The 18,915-nt window shown below is 36.8% G+C and overlaps 1 protein-coding gene across 7 annotated transcripts in view; it reads left to right on the forward strand.

Moving 5' to 3' along the window:
- The window catches only part of KIF6 (kinesin family member 6), a 153,901-nt gene extending 140,908 nt beyond the window's left edge, over positions 1-12,993 (forward strand). For 3 of the 7 annotated variants that reach the window (XM_040060541.2, XM_040060536.2, XM_040060539.2), the window contains 3 exons: positions 6,666-6,755; positions 8,663-8,769; positions 11,568-12,993. In XM_040060541.2, coding sequence (XP_039916475.1) covers positions 6,666-6,755; positions 8,663-8,769; positions 11,568-11,584 — 214 coding nt within the window. In that variant the 3' untranslated portion in view covers positions 11,585-12,993. Of the gene's footprint in view, positions 1-6,665; positions 6,756-8,644; positions 8,826-11,567 lie in introns of those variants that run through there. The other 4 variants (XM_040060534.1, XM_040060535.2, XM_040060540.2 and 1 more) reach the window with 3 other exon arrangements.
- Positions 12,994-18,915: the final 5,922 nt, after the last annotated feature.

The following is an 18,915-nucleotide window of genomic DNA, read 5'->3' on the forward strand; positions in this document are numbered from 1 at the left end:
TATATCTTCTTTGGGATGTATGCAGGGGACTTCAAACAAACAAACAAACAAACAAATTTTAAAATATTTCATATATATCCTTGTTAGACTTGCTACTGAAAAAATGCCATGGCCCTACATTTACGCAGCATATTATTCCACAATGATATTATATTTGATATTGTAAGATGCTGATGTGTCATCTACAGGAGAAAAATGTAATCATCTTGGTTGTTTCATCAACAGTCAGCTCCGATTTCAAAACCTGTAATTTAAATTTGCAGTAGTAGGCTTTTCATAACCATCAGGGAAAGCAGGATGCAAGAATACCTGTCTGTGCAGGTTTCCATATTCAAGGACAATAAATGGAGGTGTTCTCTCCCATTCCTTCTTCCTGTTTCCCACCCTCTTCTTTTTTCCCTCCCCACCTTTCTCTTGCTCTCTTTTTCTGCCTCTCTCCTCCTCATTATGCAATTAACATTTCTCTGATGAGTGGCTTTACCTACATTTTTATGACAGTAATCTGCATAAATGATGTTTCCTGCTTTTCAGCAAACATAATATCTCCTACATGCCATTAAATAATGAATACTGAATTTTCTTGAAACTAAAATAGCTTCTAGGTTTTATTTTATCCTCTTATGTATCTGTAATAAATGTTCCATAATCAGCATAGAAAATGATAGACACAGTCCTCTAAGGTTTTCTGAGAAGACATTTTCATCTCCCAAACTGAGAAAAACCAACTCCAGTCTTCTCTACTTTGGTTTGGTTCTTATTTTGTACCCTCTCAAGACTTAGACATTAATCACTTTGCAAATGGTTGGCAGGTTTTAGGCCTAATCTGTGCTGTTAATTTCTGATCTCAGGCTGAAGGTTACTTGTCCCAGAGAAAAGCTGATGGAATAGAACATGAGAGCATTTTTGCTCTAGCTTAGCACAAATTCAGCCAAATTAGCTCAACCAGTCCATGACTGTCACTCTCTTTAACTTTGTACTGTCCTTTGAACTAAGCACCTCTTGCACAACCTCTCTGTCCCGCTGATCTTGGGAACAACAAATTGCTCAGGAAAGCAATTTCGTTTGCATTCTAATTAAAAATTCTAGAACTAAAAAGAGCATATGGTAATGGCCAGGCACTTTCCAGTGCAATGGGGGACTGGCAGTGGCTCCAGCAGTGGTGAATCCTCCTTTCCCTACCCTAGGTCAGAAACAAAATTGCATAACTGGTTTCATTATGGGTTTTTTTAAGCTTTTCTATGAAATGCCTTTACTGTTCATGTTTATTACTGGAGGACAAGTCTAAGAAAAGTCCATCTGGCATTTTGACTAGAATAGGGAAAGGCGCGTGGTTGCTTTCAGCTGCCAAGTTTACTTCAGAGTCCTGTACTGCCCCACATGATTTCCTGCAAAAAGCAGATGTTCCTTACAGTGAACAGTTTCTCTGTGTCTAAGTAATGGGCATTTTGGCTGAGGCTGCCTGGATGATCCTTGCATAAATGTCAAAGACACGGAATATTTATCTTCTGGAACTAAAACTGTAGAGGGAGTTGGGATGAATGTAGTTTTATTTTCCCAACTCTATCAATATTCTTACAATAATCTTTAAAAGTCAAGCACTCTTTCCTTCCTACGGTTCTAGAAAGTTGATCTTATTTTATGTTGGGCTGTTTAAATGCATTTTACTCAGGTACATTTCCAGTGGCATGCGGATGGAAGTAGAAACCTTATTTCTGCTTTTTCTGAGGCAGGAGCTATAGGCTTAACATCCCACTGTGCATGAAAATTTACTTTTTCCTGTACCCAAGTCAATAACGTTTTAGAATAATGGTTTCAATTTTCACAGACTTTAAAAGAATAAAATAGTAGAGTATTTCTTTTCCAGGGACCTCCTTGGCCCCAGTTGATGCAAGAACTTTACTTACCACTTCCCATTATTGTGAAGAATGAGTTCAGGCTATAGGCACTTCTTTCACATAGTCCTGAGACACAGATGGCTCTTTTTTTCTAACTTGCCTAGAAATCAACACTCTCTCTCTTTACAATGATATTGCTATCTTCACCCAGCAGAATAACCTGCCACCAAAGCAAAAGTTGACACAAATTTTGTTTGATACAATGTGGTATAAATAAACCCTGTTTCCAAGGTGGGATTCTGTTAACATGTGTGTTCAATAGACGTAAGATCTAAAATTTAGGCGGCTAAATTCTAAGACTGCTGTTGACAGACAAATTATTCAGTAAAACCAGACAAAGTCCTGAATGGGAATGGATGTAAATACAATCTTCAGGCTAGAAATAATGAATTATATAACTCAGCATGCAAAAGGCACAGGTATATTCCTATTTGAATAAAGTCTTTTGATCACCTTCTAGTGCATGTTTTGTGTGGATTGTTATTGTTTGACACACCTTAGTCATGTTTCCAGAGAAAATTAAGCCTTGGGAAGGCTCAAATTTTATTTTATATTAAGTTAATTTATAACTAAAATAACAGAGAAGGGAGGCTGGTAATCCTTTTGAGGCTTAAGAAGGATACACACACCTAAAAGACACTTGATTCATGGCCAAATATGTCTCTTTTTTCAGTTAAAAAATGGCTGAGTTGCTAGTGTCAAAATGAGTCTGTGTTAATCAAAGAGTTGAATAGTGACCATTTCTGCCTCCATCAGTGAAGTCTGAAAGCTTGTGGTGCTACCTGCAGCTCCCATCGTGTATATGTTTATGTCTCCTAATGGATTCCTGTCACGTCTGCAAGAAGTCTGAAAATGCATGTCAGGCTCAGCACTCCATGTGTGCTCCACACATTCAGAATTCAAACACAGACTTTTGTTCTTCCTCATACAGTCTCTCCCACAAAGGCTTTCATTTAAGGAATTTATCAGATCCTTGTCTATTCAAATTGCTTCTCTCACTGAACATTTAGTTTCAGTAGTGTTGAACAGTTCTTGTATTCTCTTTGAATCATATAAATGTTTGATACTTATTAAAATCATAAAAATTTTGGATTTTTTCCTCCTCTCAGAAGGAATTAATTCCTTTTTATCTCAGTCAAATCTTTCTTAACCTCACTCATTTCCTTTTACTGCATCTCATTTGTCCTATTCCAGCAGGCCCCACAGTACATTCGACTTCAGACTCCTCGGCTGTTCTGTTTCTTATTCAAAATCTTCCTGGCACTTTAAATTCCCTTGGAGGCATTTTCAAATAACTCTTCATGTTGTCTGATGACTTTGAGCAGCATATTTTTTTAACAATTATTGTCCTGGATTGCAACAGTTGCTCCCTATATTAATGTTGTGTGAAACAAGGTCAATGTTTACATATTTTACAGCATTTTCTGTCTAATCATTTTTTATTCCTGACAGATTTCTGCAGTGTTACATAATGATAAAAACATAATCTGGGAATAACATCATCAATTAGTGACATTTCAAAGGTTTTCACATTCTTTGGAAACAACTGGAATAATTTATCTATGAATTTGAATGTTAGGCCAAGTTTACTTTTGTATCCAACTACTAAAATGCTCAGCTTTTAGCAGCTTGAATATTTCCTGTCTGTACACTGAACATCTGTTCCCCTCATGTCCAAAGCTCAGGATAATTGGACAAGTCCAGCAGAGATTTTCTTAACATTGTAGAGGTTGCACACCTTCAGATTTTCACTTTACATTTTGATCCACCTGATTTTCCATTATTTTTCAGCTGGCAAATGAAGTCCTCATACCATGACATGCATCATCTCTGCAGCTCATCATGTATTTGATGGAGCTGATCAGTCCATGGATCAGTTGTCTCTGGTCCTTGGGTTTCTGCAGCAAGGTGTATACTGCTGCAACCCTCTGTATATCTCTATGACCACTGCTCCATGCCTAACTGAGAAATACACCCCCAAACAGAGGATTCTCTCCCCCCAACCCCCCCAAGAAAGAAAACTGTCCACTGGGTGAAACTTCAGGTACTAGGTTGTAAAAACAAACAGACATATAAAGTTGACAGACTAATATCCAGAAAAAGTAGGAAATTTACTGAAGTTGTCAGGAAACAGTCTTTGAGATTTCTTAAATGCAACTCAAGGAAAAAATCAGATAGATTCAGAATGAAAATAGGAATTATACACTGTCCAAACAAGCTGAATAATGTTAGAGGTTAAAGCTTAGGCAACAAAAGGACATAACTTACATACCTTGTACATCCACCCAAATCCAAAATGTGGTCTAGGAATGCCTGTTTGCACGTCACAGAAATGTTGAATGGCACCTCTAGGGATCTCTGGATCAACCCCTTGCTTGAGAAAGACTTTCATCACACGAAAGTGTGTCAGGCGTGGTTTTGTTTGGCTTTGTTGGAGCATCCTGAGATGTCCAGTCCTTCGTGCTGGTCACACAGAGAGGGGTATCATTACCCCCACCCCATGCTGGCATAATGACTTTCCATTAAATTTAGAGCACTACTAGAACATTTCTCCATTTTTTGCATTATTAGAACAGCATCTAACACTCAGATGAATACAGAGTGTCCTCACTTCTAAGAACAGTCTAAGAACAAGTTACATCTGAGCATACAAACCACTGCACTGCAAAATTACACTCTTTTGTCCCCTTATGATGCAACTTATCTTGCAATGCCATTATCAGAACTTCGGTATGAAGGATGCAAGTTATCCCCATACAGACCATCCCTCTAGCCTAGGAATTAGAGAATGTCTAGGATATTAAAAAAAAAGGGGGGTTGAGTCATGCCAAACTGAGGGACTCACTTGTTAGATTAGTACACTAATTGTTAACCTCTTATGTGAAAGCAGAACTTTCAGTCATTTCAAAAATTATAATCTTCCTTATAAATTTCCTTAACTTGAAGAACAGTTTGTATCCCACAATAAAAATGCCTGCTTGAAATCCCACAGGCACAGGATGGGAGGTTAAGGTCCATCTCTAAGCACAGTAATGTTAATTTCCTGATTCTGGGCATCATCTCCCTCAGTCTACGTGGGTTTTTTAATATTGCTTTCCATGGGTGTCAAATTCACCCAGAGCACCCCAAGGCAAGTTTTGCCATATTGTCCTTGGGTCCAGGAATGCACTTGAAAGTGACATCCCTAGAGTCCCAACCATGCCATACCTGTAGTATATACTTGTTTTTGAAATCAGTCTAAATCTAAATCCCCTATCAAATGGGGATTTAACAATTTTGGATAATAATTTTTTTTATTATTATTATTTCTATGGAAAAAATAAGTAGTTCAAATATATAAATTACTGCAACTTAAAAATAAAATACTTCCTCTGACTCACAGTATTTGTAAAATTATGCATTTTGTGCATGGCAAAGAGAAAGCAAAGACATTTATTTCAATGAAAAGAGAGCAATGAAAAAGAAACACATTCATTCACATTACTTTATGTTTGTTGTAGGCTAAGAATAGAGTCAGGGATGGTCGCTATGGTTCAGTTGATGTGTAGCAATTTATTAAACTGCGGTTGTGTGACTTGGATGCCTCAGTATCTCAGGGCACATACACAGAGGCCTTTAAGAAAACTGAATTTAAAACACTGAATCACTTTGTTTTTAGGAACTGCCAAATCAGTGGAAAAAATGTTCAGGAAATCCTAAAGCAGAATGACAATATGAGGTTCCCAGATATTTTTAAACCATACAGTAGGTAATAACATCACACATCCTTTCTAGCTCTTGCAATATGTAGGTGTAATAAAGTACAGGATATTTTTAACATTAAATAAGATACTGCTTTAATTGAATTAGGCAGGTGTGAATGGTGTGGGACTCGAGGAGTTAAAGAGAATCATTCAGCAAACCTGGAGTTGTTCAACTGAAAACAACTTATACTCCTGGGCACAATATCTTCTGCAAAACTGAACCTGGCACAGTGTAATACAGTAAAGTTTTAGTAATAAATTTCTTTCCCTTTTCAAGTTCTCTGCCAGAAATATCAATTCAGCAGCCAACAATGAACAAACTACTGCAGAGTTAGAAAAACAAGAACTTGCCAATCCTGCCATCTACTGGAAAAATCCTTCCACTGAGTAATTTACTTTTTCCACTCTAAGATTGGCACCAGATCTGGCAGTACATGCAACCCCTAGGGAAAGCAGAGTCCCTAGATATCCAGTGGTGGAAAACTGCCTCCCTAACAGTGATCTTCCTTGATAATGATATCTGCAGAGGCAGGAATGCACAGCAGCTGTTTGCAATATATTTGGCTATCAACCACAAGCCCCATCCCAAAGTTCTCACTGAGTTTTTATCCAGCCTCTCACTGATTTTGGTAATAATTTTGCCCTACTAAAGAAAGAATGGAAAATGAGCAAAGGCCTCATTTGGCTAATAGTCACTTTCAGAACTAAATATGCTATTACAAACTGTACATTGGATATATCAAAGTGCTTTACAAGTCTGCCTTGGAAGGCAAATACTAAAAGTATAATTTTTTTAAGTTATTTGGCATTATTTCATAGCCACATTCTCTACATAAACATAATCATCATATGGATTAAACTAAAAATCTTCTTTCAATAAGCAAGGGTTTTATATAGATTTTTTAAAAACCTTGAAAAACAGCTTCTTTGTAGTTAATTAGTGTATGTATTATTATTGCCTACAAAAGGGTTATATTCTTTTCTTTATTTCCTTAATTTTCCTTCATTACTTCATTTCCCATTCCAGTTCTTCAGACACGAGTAGAGACAGCCTGTATGAAGATCCAGCTGTAAAAAACAATTCAATCACTTTCGGTAACCCAGCTTTAAAAACAAGGTAAGAGCTACACGTTGGCTACTTAGAGGAAAAAGCGAAGTACAAAATAACATAATGCCTTCACCCTCCTCCATAAGTCTATTTAGAAACAGTCTCCTTGAAATACAAAAATATTTTTTTTAAAAAAATTGCAGATTTTCCTACAACTTTCAAAGCAACTGCGGGGCTGCCACATAGCTTTACAACAATCTGCTGCATCATCAGTATTACAAAGGTGGTTTCGTGTTTGGCCTGAGGCTTTTTTCTCTATAAGCTTATGAATATTCATGAAAGTGTCTTTTCAGCCTGCTCAGAGAAAGGGAGTGTGTATGTATTGCAGAATTGTAGAATGCAGGAACTAGGCAGAGATTTTTTTTCATACTTGTGATTTTGTCTTTAAAATATTTTTAATCTCTCTCCCACATATTATTCTATTAAAATAAAATGACAACAGTTTCAGGCTTGGCAAAAGTTACGTGTCATGTTTTCTCAGAACAGGTACTGCTTTGTGCAAATTAGCTTAGCAGGTTAACAGAAACTACTGGAGTTTTGAGCCTCTCTATTTTCTCAACTGTGTTTATTTCCATGTTCTTTTCTCCCACTGAAACATTTTGCCAAATCACTCTGCTTCCAGAAGTTATATTCTTATTGTGCTCAACAGCTCTGGCTATTAATGCCCTTAGGAAAATATGGTCAAGTTACTATTTTTCCTACTGAATTAGTAAGAAGAAAGCACAAGGGTTTTTTTCTTTCATTTTCCAAAACAATCCATTTCTAAAGCAGAAAAAAAAAAAATAATGGCAAATTTCATCCCCCAAAACCTAATGTTTTAAATTAGGGTTTAAGACAAGCAGGAGAAAAATAGAAGCTAAAAATGGAATTTAGAGACTACCTTCACAATATCCTGTGGGTTTTTATTTTTTATATTGCTGCCAAGTAACTGAAAATCAATCAAGTATAGTCCCTTATTGGTGTTCTGCTATCACCTTGTAAATTACTTAAAAATAGAGGAGTTTTAAGTTCAGAGTAATTTCTTCATTTTTCCTTTTTGGTTCAATGATTCAGCAACTGAGATCTTAATTAGTAGCAAAAAGACAAGGATATCAGATTGCTGTATAAGTCAGTCACACAAACCACCTACTGCTACAGTCAGTAAGGAACAGTGAAAATAGCTATAATTACAGAGGTAGGATATGTAAAACAAAAGGTTTTCCCTTCAGTTTCACTTGTCCTCTATAGTAAATTTTTGTCATTGTATTTCTCACATCCCAATTAGTGCTTAATCTTGAAATAAGGTTAAAGATGCAGGCGGAAATTCTTAGCTTTCTCAGCTGATTAGAACAGCTTCTTTGTATTACATCATCTTACACCACCAGAGGATCTGTCAAAAGCAGTCATAAGTCAATCATTTAACAGCATAGGTACAAGAGTTCAGCTGGGACTGGAGACTCAGCAGCCCAAAGGATTTGTGTCGGTCAGGAGATGCCCTGAGTGCCACTTGATTGTTTACTTCTGTGTATGTATGAAAACTTAATTCCCCCACTGTAGGCAAAAATTCTATTGATCTGTTCAGATGTACAGCAGCCTGAGGCAAGCAAACACATGGCATAGTCACATCCATCATTTCCTTGGTAAACTCACTACATTAAGCTTTTCCACTTGGAATTAAGTCTTTGACTCAGCACTACAGCATTTTTAACCCTTTGTGAGAGGTCTATAGCTGACAAGCAAGTAGCCTTCCCGCACTAAAGATATAGTGGCTAATCTTAGGAACCTCCATAAGACCATTAAGAAGTCCTGAGATCAACTCTGTGCCATATTTAACAATACATCTAAAGAATAAAATCCTTCATGGTGAAAAAAAGAGGAGACAGAAAAATTAACCTTCTTACTCACTTGAGTTCCTCCAGCATACTTTCTTATTTCAGGACCCCACCAAGTTCAAGTACGTCTATTCCTCTGACTGGAGACAGCCAGGCTGATGCTGACATCCTAGCTTTCATTAAAGCAAGACAGAACATCCTGCAAAAGAAAGGTAAATCCTGCCAAAAAATAGGAAGCCAAACCAAAATCTCCAGTACAGCATTTTAAAGCCGAAATAACTTTAGTCCACATTATACTGACACAAGTGAGAACTGATTCTGGCTTCAATTACATTACATTATGTTCTCAGCCGTTCAAAACACTTGAGGTTCTTCACAAGTATTGCTTAAGTAGCTCAATGCTGCAGTGCAAAACTCTGAAGGCTCTCTGTTTTACTAAGCCACCATCAATGAAAGTCTGGGACATACATGGCTGTGCAACCTGCATAGCATATTATTTTACCCTTAAGCATTTGAATGTGGTTTCTTGATGATACAATATTTTCTGTATAGATTTTCTTTAAACTATCTGTCCTAGTTTTCAGCCAGTACAAATTTAGTTGTAACAGATGAAACCAAATAAAGATTACTCAAATGGTTGCACTGTACCCCTACATCAGGAGGCAGACTGGCCCACTGTGCCTAGCAAAGAGTATGTCCTTAACAGGTATTTCACTATGCCAAGGTCTAATAAAAATTTCTGTGACTATTTATCGTCAAATCAGGTACTGAGAGCAATCATAGGAAGGTAATAAAGTTCACTCTAGAGTGTAGATAACTAAAATTGGCAGAAAGCAGAAAGCAATAAATAAACAACTGTGGCACTGCAAGGTGGCTTAAAAGTAATTTATCATGATAAAGAAAAATTACCTGTGCTTTTTCTTTTTCCTGAATAGTAGTTTTTAGAGGCAGCAACCAATTAGACAGAATATGAGCATGTTAGTGGTTACTGAAGCAATAACTTTCCATCAGCACATCAGTGCTGATGACAGCATTTTTCAACAGGCACCTGGCAGATGGTGTTAGCACTGCCACAAAGTAGGGCTTTGGTATCACACTGCTTATCAGAAAACTGTCAGGTAAACACACACTGGCTGAAAAAACAGCCTCCCTACACTCATCCAAAGCAAACACAGCACACTTAGGCTTTGGGATCCCTTTTGTCTTTATTTAGAAAAGCTGTTGTCGGGTTTCTTTTGAAAATGAAATTAAACTGGGTTTATAGGCAGCTCATCAGAAGGTTAGAGATAAATGTGTTACAACGCAGGTTTCAGGCCTTCAGAAGGTCCAAATCTGACTCAATCTGTGATGGAGAGTAATGTAATTAACAGGAGCAGGTCTTATCCTATGATCATCTCCTAAACCACACCACATCAAGAATGTCTCTCTCAAATGCCTTTTCCATCCTGATTGTTTTCAGCCATTGCCTATCACCTGGCATCATCCATCAGTTTCAGAAGGGAGTAGACATTATCAACATTGACAACTATTTAGACCCTAGGTAACATAAGGTATTCTTGCAGAACAAAGGACAGTCAGCACTTTTAAAATTGAAGTTCAGTTAGACAAGATGAGCTGCTGTAAGTAGATGAAAAAGGAATGGAGTAGCATTTGATCATCCTGGCAGAGCAGGGCTGGATGACTCAACAAATTGCTAAGCATAAGCAGGAGAATAAAAAAAGTAAAGAAGCCAGGTCTGTTGAACAAACATGTAGGGATCTGACGTGTCATAGGCAAGAGACAGCTCAGCAGCAAGTTCTGAGAAGGATTTGGAGTCAACCTAGCAGATAAAAGAAGGCTTTATTTCCCTAAGAGGAAAGGGAAAACCTTCCAGATTTAAGGGATGAAGCCACTGGCAACAGGAGCCATTGAGCAAATAAAGTTTGTAAATTCTAATTTATCAAGATGAAGGAGAACTAGATGCTGGTTTTTTAGGGGACAGGGATGGGGGCTATGATGTCCCCATTCCTGACCCCATAAAGAAAAAATTTCAGATGTAAAGTAGAGTTAGGTAGAGAGGAAGAGTAGAAGAATGTAGTCTCACTTCAAACTTTAGGGTGAAAATACTGCGTGTCATCAATCACATAACTTTCCCCCAAGAAATTTCAAACATATAAAAAATAAACCAAAGAGAAATTATTTGCCCAGATCCATTAAGCTTAGTCAGACACTTTCACACAGCATCTAAGTGTGCTGAGTCCCAGTTCAGTGCTCTGTTGCTTCCTTACCAAGCTCTCATCAACTGAGATGTTCAACAATCCTTTCTACATTTGCATGTAAATGTATTCCCTCTCTGCATGACTGTAACACACACAGTGCCCTGCAGGAAACAACATAAGGAAGCATAAGGTCAGCCAAGCCAAAGTCTGCTGGGCTTAAAAACTGTCAACATCCTCACTGCTTTTTCCTTTATTGATCCTGACCCTTTCACCCTGTTACATTAGTATCTTAGAAGCAAACTGAGGGCCCTACTATACATTAGAGGGGAAGAAAAAAAAATAAAAAATAATAAATGTGTGCAGAGAAGCCAACAGAGTGGAAATAAATTTCATAAATAAAAAGCATGGGAATTCTCAATATCCTTAGTGACACTAATGCTGGGGTGGGAATGAGAGGTCTCAGTAAAGATTACCTCTGGGACTGTAGGTTATTACCATTTGCTTTCTAAAGAGAGTGGAATTAAAGTGTGTACATTCACAGTGCACTGCTGGAATTGTTAGAGCATTGTAATAACTGCACTGGAAAGCTTTTTAGAAAAGGGCTACTCGGCAAACCTGTTTTTGATGCCATGTTCAGTGTTGGGGTAGAGAAATGAAAATGCAGAAGACTAGATGAATGATTTTTGTGTCTTAAAAGATTTAAATTAAAGGATTTTTTTTCCCTTTCTTCTGTTTTGTGTTTCTGAAGTTTGTTTTAAAATAGACAGTGCAACCTGAAATGTAGTCTAATGTATTTCTTTATCTCCTTTCAGGCTTAGGGAACAAATGAAATTCTTGTCACCGTCCACTATTTCCTTTTAGAAACAGTGAAAGATCTTTATTCTTTCCCCTCTTCTTCTGTTTAGAAACAGGTACAAGTAAGTACTTCAGATGTACAAGTTTAATTGGTAAGGGTATACAAACTGTCTTTGACAGCAAAATCTATTTGTCCAACAATTGTTATTTGAGTATTTGCACTAGTATCTTCACCTTGCATTATGATTAATTAAACTGAAACAACTAATCAAGAGTTTGGCAAACATGTTTGTTTATGAGAATTCATTGTACATTTCTAAATGTTAAAATTATCTAATGTATTAATGCTCTTATACATCTTTAATCTGGGAAAGGCTTATTACTGCTGATGGGGGATTTTTACATCAATTTGCACAAGGCTTTGTTAATTATACCTATTGAACATCAAGAGATATCCATTCAATAACAGTAGTTATTTGGGTTATAAAATTCCATAAAATTTCATTTGAGATTTTTCCCCTTCAAGGAATAGCAATTTTCATATCAGATTATTCGACTATTGAGATTACATTGTAATATAAAAACAAATGTATTTGAGAAAGTAATTCCAGAGTTCAAACTTTCCCAACTGTTCTCCTTTTGTTTGAATGGATTAAGTGTTGTGCAGAATGGATTAAATGTTATGCAAAATGCACACCCTCCCAGAATACACAGGTTTCAGGAGAAACAACTACACTTAATAGACTTTAAACAGAAAAAGGCCAATACTTCTAAAACAACAACGAGATGTGAAAATTTAAATACATTTATATCTTATATACAATGTAATTTCACTATTGACTTGGTACTGTTGTATTGCATAATATCCAGTTATGAAACAATTTGTTTTACACATCAAATTAAAATCAAAAATGCAATGCAAAGTACAGACTATTTCTCTGGAATACTACCATATTGAAGTTATCACTTTTCATGCTCATGATAAACTTTTAGTCATGCATTTAGAAGCATATGGGTTGTTCACATAAAAATAAAACAATATATTGGCAGAAGTCACATATTCTCAAGGATGTATATTTCTTTTTATACATGCTGATACTTAATTCTTTGTGAAATTCATAATTATACAGAAGTACATGGTGAATTGTTGTGTTCAAACCTGCAAAAGATATGTTTGTCAAATTAACAACTAATATGCAATCAGTTTAAAATATTAAAGTTGTACCTGTTTTGCACTTTAATTTTCTGTAAAAGTCAACACAGATACTATATAAATTGGTAAGCTTTAGCAGAATTTAGTATGTGCAAACTGAGATAAAAGTCAGATCTACTCTTAACTTTGGGAAGCGTTCAAGGATTTTGTCAGATGTGGAAAAATCCACAGGCCTTCTCCCTTTTATATGTCTGCTTTGTTGGTGATTATATTAAAATGTCCTTCCAGAATTTTTATCTGTCTGTCATTATTTTTCTTCTTCTCACTCTGTTATATATGAACACTGTATTAAATATGCACTGTATGTTCATACAACTCTGTTGAGGAGAGCAGGGCCACATCCCTGCTTCTGTTCAACGCTGCTAGATGGAGAAGAGCTACAGGTTCCAAAATGTTGCTGGGTCAAGCATCCATCTTTTTTTGTTTCCAGTGAAATACCCATAGTGATGAATTTAGTTGAAGGTGGCTGAAAGGGAATCACTGGTCCAACATCTCCTTCCTTTTGACATTGAAGTATTTCCAATAGCTTTAAGTAACTGGTTAAAAGAAGAATCTCAGTGCTATCTTTGTATGAGTTATGTGATGCTGCTGTAACTTGATGATTCAGAGTTCTGTTCTCAGTTTGCCAAACTTTTTGCAAAGGAAAATAATTCCTTTCTCTCCTGTTTCAAAATTCTCTAGCCTTTTTTTACACTATTGTAAATTTGGTGTGAAATTCAATCACAACAAAGTAGTACCTGATTAGCAAAATGGTCTACGGTTAAGGTTTTAACAGGCACTTGACGTCTTGGACAAAAGTGCATCCAGAAATAGAAAACCATGTAAATATATAAAATCATTTAAATAAAGTTGTTCTTGCATATTTTGAAAATTTTCATAAGATCATGTGATCTTATGAAAAGATAATTTTAGGAGACATTCTCTTTTTAAAAAAGACTGCTCCTCTCTTCAAAAATTGCCTTTTGGGTTCACAGGAAATTTCAGGTTGGAAATTATCTTAGCAGGTCTTTTATCCCACCTCTTCCTCAAAAGAGCATGAGCTACAAGAGCAAACCAAGCTGCTGAGGGCTTTGTTCAATGTGGTGTTGAAGACCTCCAAGAATGGAGACTGCATAACCTTTCTAAGCATTTCATACTAATGTTTGACGGTCATCGTGACAAAAAGGTTTTCGCTTATGTCCAGCCTGAACTTTTCTTCTTGTCATTATCTCTCTTCCTCTCACCAACCACACTGTCAAAAGCCTGGGTCCAACTTTTGATGGCCTTCCCTCGGGTGCTGGAGGACTTCTGGATCTCTTCTCTGAGTCATTGTGGCTTTGTGAAATCATTTATTGCTTCAAGAAATTTTTGTTGGCCACAGACAACCAAAGTTCCTTCTTTTAATAATCTCTCTTCATATAACTTCAAGATTAATTTTAAATAACCCAAGCATTTACTACATTGAAGAAACAATCAAAGGCCCACATTTATCCTGGTCTTGAATCCTCTCTAAGCCACCTGTAAAACAGCATTGCTAAGCATGGCATTCCTCATGCACGTCTCACTCCAGTCAATTCACATGATATCTAGTTGGGTTTGGTTCAATGATCATATGGTAAATGCAATTTATTTATTTTCTGCAACCAGAATAAACCCAAATGCTTTTTTTTTTTTTTTTTTTTTTTTTTTTTTTTTTTTTTTTTTTTTTTTTTGAGGAAGTAGGTCTTGAGAGCTAGATTCCATACAGGTTTTTCTGAGATTAATTGATGCCAGGCATTGTAGATCATCTCATCTTTTATTTCAACACATTTCCAATCTTCTACATCGCTAATGTCAGAAGAAATTAAGATATGCATTCTCTGCTGTGTTGCAGCACTGTATCCTTTGGAAGGGCCAGGATAAGGCCATGGGTCTGTTCTCATTTATGTTGAATCTGCCAGGGCTCTGTACACAGTCTGGACCTGCATTAGTGAAAACGTTGAGCTAACCAGGTTTGGGCTTGAGTATTTCACTGCAGCTTTCTTGAAAGCTGCTGCAGCTTTCCAGAGAGCTCCAAGAAGAAAATGTCAAAACCTTAAGTTGAGTTTCTCTTTCTTGGAAGATGGGCATGCCCTAACTCAATCTCCCTCTGTCACTCCTGTGTTTTCTAAGAAAGAGGCTTTGAAGAGGAGTAATGAGGCTCACATGTGTAACAGTGTAAGTATATAATGTAATATATATTTACCTGGTTTAATCAATCATGGGATGCAAGTATTTTATGTCAGTAGTATAAACTGAGAGCCCTTCAATGGATTAAAATGTTAAGATCTTATAAATATTGCTGCAAACATGCAGCTGGTGAATATGGATGCTAAGAAGATGAACACCTGGGAATGCCTTTTTGCATATAGCATGTTTGTAGCTCTATATAGAATTCATTTGTCTTTTCAAAGTGAATTTTTAATAACCACAGCAATCAAACTGATGACCTTATGATATTTCATATGAATCATTTTTATTGTTGCTTTAATCAATGTTAAACAATCTTTTTCTAATATTTTTTCTTAATATTTTCATTTTCTGCAATGTTTGCTTTAAGCCCCACCTATAAGACAAGCAAAGTAAACTGAATATTTATAGAGGTGTCTTGATTTGACACCAGCACAATAAAACTGAAGATTCCTTTTCTCTTTTCCTTGAGGAGAAGCTCAGGAATGGCACCTGAGATTTTCTAAAGCCTACCTTCAGTTCATTTTCGGGAGCAGCTGCAGTGCTTCGTTTGGCACAAACAGTGAACTAAACAAATATTTGTATTTGTGGACCAACCGTGGATTGACTCAAATGCATTTATATAGATGAAGAACAGAAATAAGGTCTACCTCTAATACAATAATTATAGAATTCAAGATATTTTTTTTTCTTCCTGTGGACTACATCTGAGAAAAATACTGTTGAAATCTTAGCATTCTTTATGATATTTATCTGAAAATACTTCATGTTTTCACCTATGTGAACATAAATCAGGAAGTCAAAATAGTTGGTTTAAGTTTGTACTGAGAACAAAATCAGAAGTAGAAAATTGACAGATGGCAGTGCCGTGCCTGAAGAAATGCAATGGTTCTCTTATTTATATTTCATATGGTTCTAAAATAATTTCCTTAATTCTTCTCTGCAGTGCAGAGTTTAAAAGTCATTCAAGGAGAAAAACAAATTAAAATAATTCAGTATCTCCTTGTACAAACTGTTCAGGCTGAAATGCTTAGCATGCAAAAGAATTAATTCCTGGATCTTTGCATACACTTTGTCAACTAGTTCTGTGTAGAGACATTTCTACCAGAAAAACTAGTCCAAAAATCATTCTCCATCAGAAGCTTGAGAATAACAGGATCAGTCAAGATACCTTTCAACTTATTTTATTATTTAATTTAGAAACAGCTTATTTGTGTTGATGTTAATTATACTTCTGATCATAATGGTATTTTTCCTGGCTTTTGAAAACCAGTGAGGAAAGTGAGCAAACCATTTCAGTTATTTTGGGCCTATCTTTTATTTCACATCTATCCATGTTCAAGATTTGTTAGGGACTGTAGGAACAAGAGGTAAAGCATTTGGAGAGCACTGAATCCTTTGATTTGTTCCAAGTAATACATAAAAGGTGATTCCTATGTTGATTGTAAACCAGGATGTCATTTTGGTATCTGTCCTTTCCAGAATGGTTCAGATTTTCTGTGGGAAAAGCTGGATCCTATCGAGTCAGTCACACTGAGGAAGAAAGACAAATGAAGGAATAATCAAGGAATTCATGTCCAGTTCTGGATTCAAGATGTGTTTTGTGAGAAGTCATTCCCTAGCTTTGAGAGCAGATGCACTCTTACATTCTACATTGGCAGGGAGCTCTGGAAAAGCAAGACCTCAGAAGAACAGTCAGCTTCCATGTTCAGCCAGCCTTAAAAAAGATCTTGCATTCCGCATTTTTTATTCCTAAAGTTTGTGAACTCAAGTTTTGTTTATTTTTTAATCAGAAGAGCATTAGAAAAGCAACAAGAGAAGTTAAGACTATAGAGTGGGCTTCGTCAACCTGTCATAAAAAGCAATTTGCTAGTATTGTTATTTCAGCACATTGTATATTATGCCTTTTTATCTGGAAGCCAAATTTAATTTCCAATATGGTAAGCCATGCCAAACTCCCTCTTCCAGATTCAGAACTCACACAAAACCCAGAAATCTTCAGTTTACTTCAAAATGTACATATTTGGGTTTCTTTTGTCCTGTGGCAAGGCATAATTTCTGAGCTGCTCTACAGATTCTGGCTTTATTTGGTTCCTAGATTGCAGCCTGACACTAGAGGGGAGAAGAACCAAACCAGTAGGAATAGCTGTAGTATAGAAAGAAGCATACTTTGATGATGTTAATGACTCAATTTGCAAAACTTTAGAAAATTGAGATCCCAAAAGTAAGTCTGCGTGGACATTTTTTTCTTAAGGCATAATTTACACTACCAAGTTTGTCAGCTGGCATGCTTTTTTGGTCTGAACTGAAAGAAAAGACAGAGGCAAAAAACTGATTATGTGCTGTATTTGTTCATTTATATCTAATATTTTCACACCCTTAATTGTGAAATATACTTCAACTCAGAAAATTTGTCCCAGCCCAGCTGTGCACAATTCCATGGTTTGCATCCATTCCAGAAAATCAGTAGGCTGGCATTCTCTCATCCTGGTAGTCACAGGTCCTATCAATAACAACACAACAAACACCTGGATTTCCCACCAGAGCCCTGCTAGTGCAATACCCCGGGTTTGTCTGCCCATACCACTGCAGTAGGAACAGAGTAACAAGCTGGACATTTTAATTATGGAAGTCAGACACAAGAGTGATGTTCTTGTTAGATGCTGTGTAACTAAATGTCACCCTTGGCACAGGACAAGAGAAGGCCTTCCATCAGTGATAATAAGCTGGATGTCTCAGCTGATTCAGATGAGATTGCCTTATAATGTTATTGCAGTGCTCTGTAATAACACTGCTACTTTAATTTTCATCTCCCAAGTGTTTCACTTTTTCAGCTGAAAAGAAACATCCTGCCAGCAAGGCTGTGAGTCCTTGCACTTCCCTATTGAAATCTTTCTGTTCCCCTACTCACACTGACAGAGCAGTCCCAGACAAAGTCCAGGATGGTTTCCTGGGAATTATCCACAATAGTTTTCACTTTTCAGAGTGGTAAGTGGCCTTCTGCTGGTCAGTCATCCTCCTGTGGATGATGGCTAGCCTCAGGTTACGAGCACAGCACAAATGGCAAGTCCAGGAACCTTCCCAGACAAAGATATGAATGAAATATTTTTTTCAGTCTTTTACTGTGAGCACTACCTCTTGTGTGAAGGTAGGAGTAAAACCATATGAATGCTAAGCAAAGTAGGTATATCTATACCCAGAACATTTTAACCATAAGGGAGTATGATAACAAAATTGCAGCCCTAGCCACCTGGCCATCTTCATGTGTGTGTGTGTGTGTGTGTGTGTGTGTGTGTGTTTGTTTTCTTTCAGAAGCAGCATGATGACATGGATGACACTTGCCATAAAGCTCTTCCTACAGAAAAAAAAAAAAAAAAAAAAAAAAAAAAAAGCAAGCCCAGCTCATTTCCAGTGCATGATAATTATTAAGGCTCCTATGAGTGAAACTCTGATACTTTTTTAGCTAATGATTAACCTTAAGCCCTCCTCCCCCCTTAAGTATTTGGATTAAAAGGGCAATGCAGAGACTGAAGGCAGTAGGCATGAGTGGTTTGTTCCCTTACTCTATGGACTAAAGGGTGGAGTCATCTGACAGGGTTCAGGAGCAGTAGGCCAGGCAGTGAGGAGAGTGATCTTATTAGGACTAGAAAAGAAAGAGGTTTTGTTGTGTGACCAAGTTGAATTCAGGACGTTTATAAGCTTCACCATGCAGTTTTTGCTGGTGCCAGCAATGTTTGTATGGTACAGACAGCAGCTATTGACTTTTTCATTTAATCAGCTCCATACTCTTCTTTCTTCTGGGGAGTCTACTGTAATTAGAGAGTTTAGAGCATTTTGTTGTACAAAAGTTTAGTGTTTAGAGTAAAGCTTTACAAGTAAAAGACTTTAAGAGTTTATCCGTGGCTCTATATTCAGATGACCTGGGGTAAGTCATATAGCCACAGATTTGATTCAGCTTCCCAGGC

Source organism: Hirundo rustica, chromosome 3 (assembly GCF_015227805.2).
Source record: "Hirundo rustica isolate bHirRus1 chromosome 3, bHirRus1.pri.v3, whole genome shotgun sequence".
In the NCBI taxonomy this organism is placed as follows: Eukaryota; Metazoa; Chordata; class Aves; order Passeriformes; family Hirundinidae; genus Hirundo; species Hirundo rustica.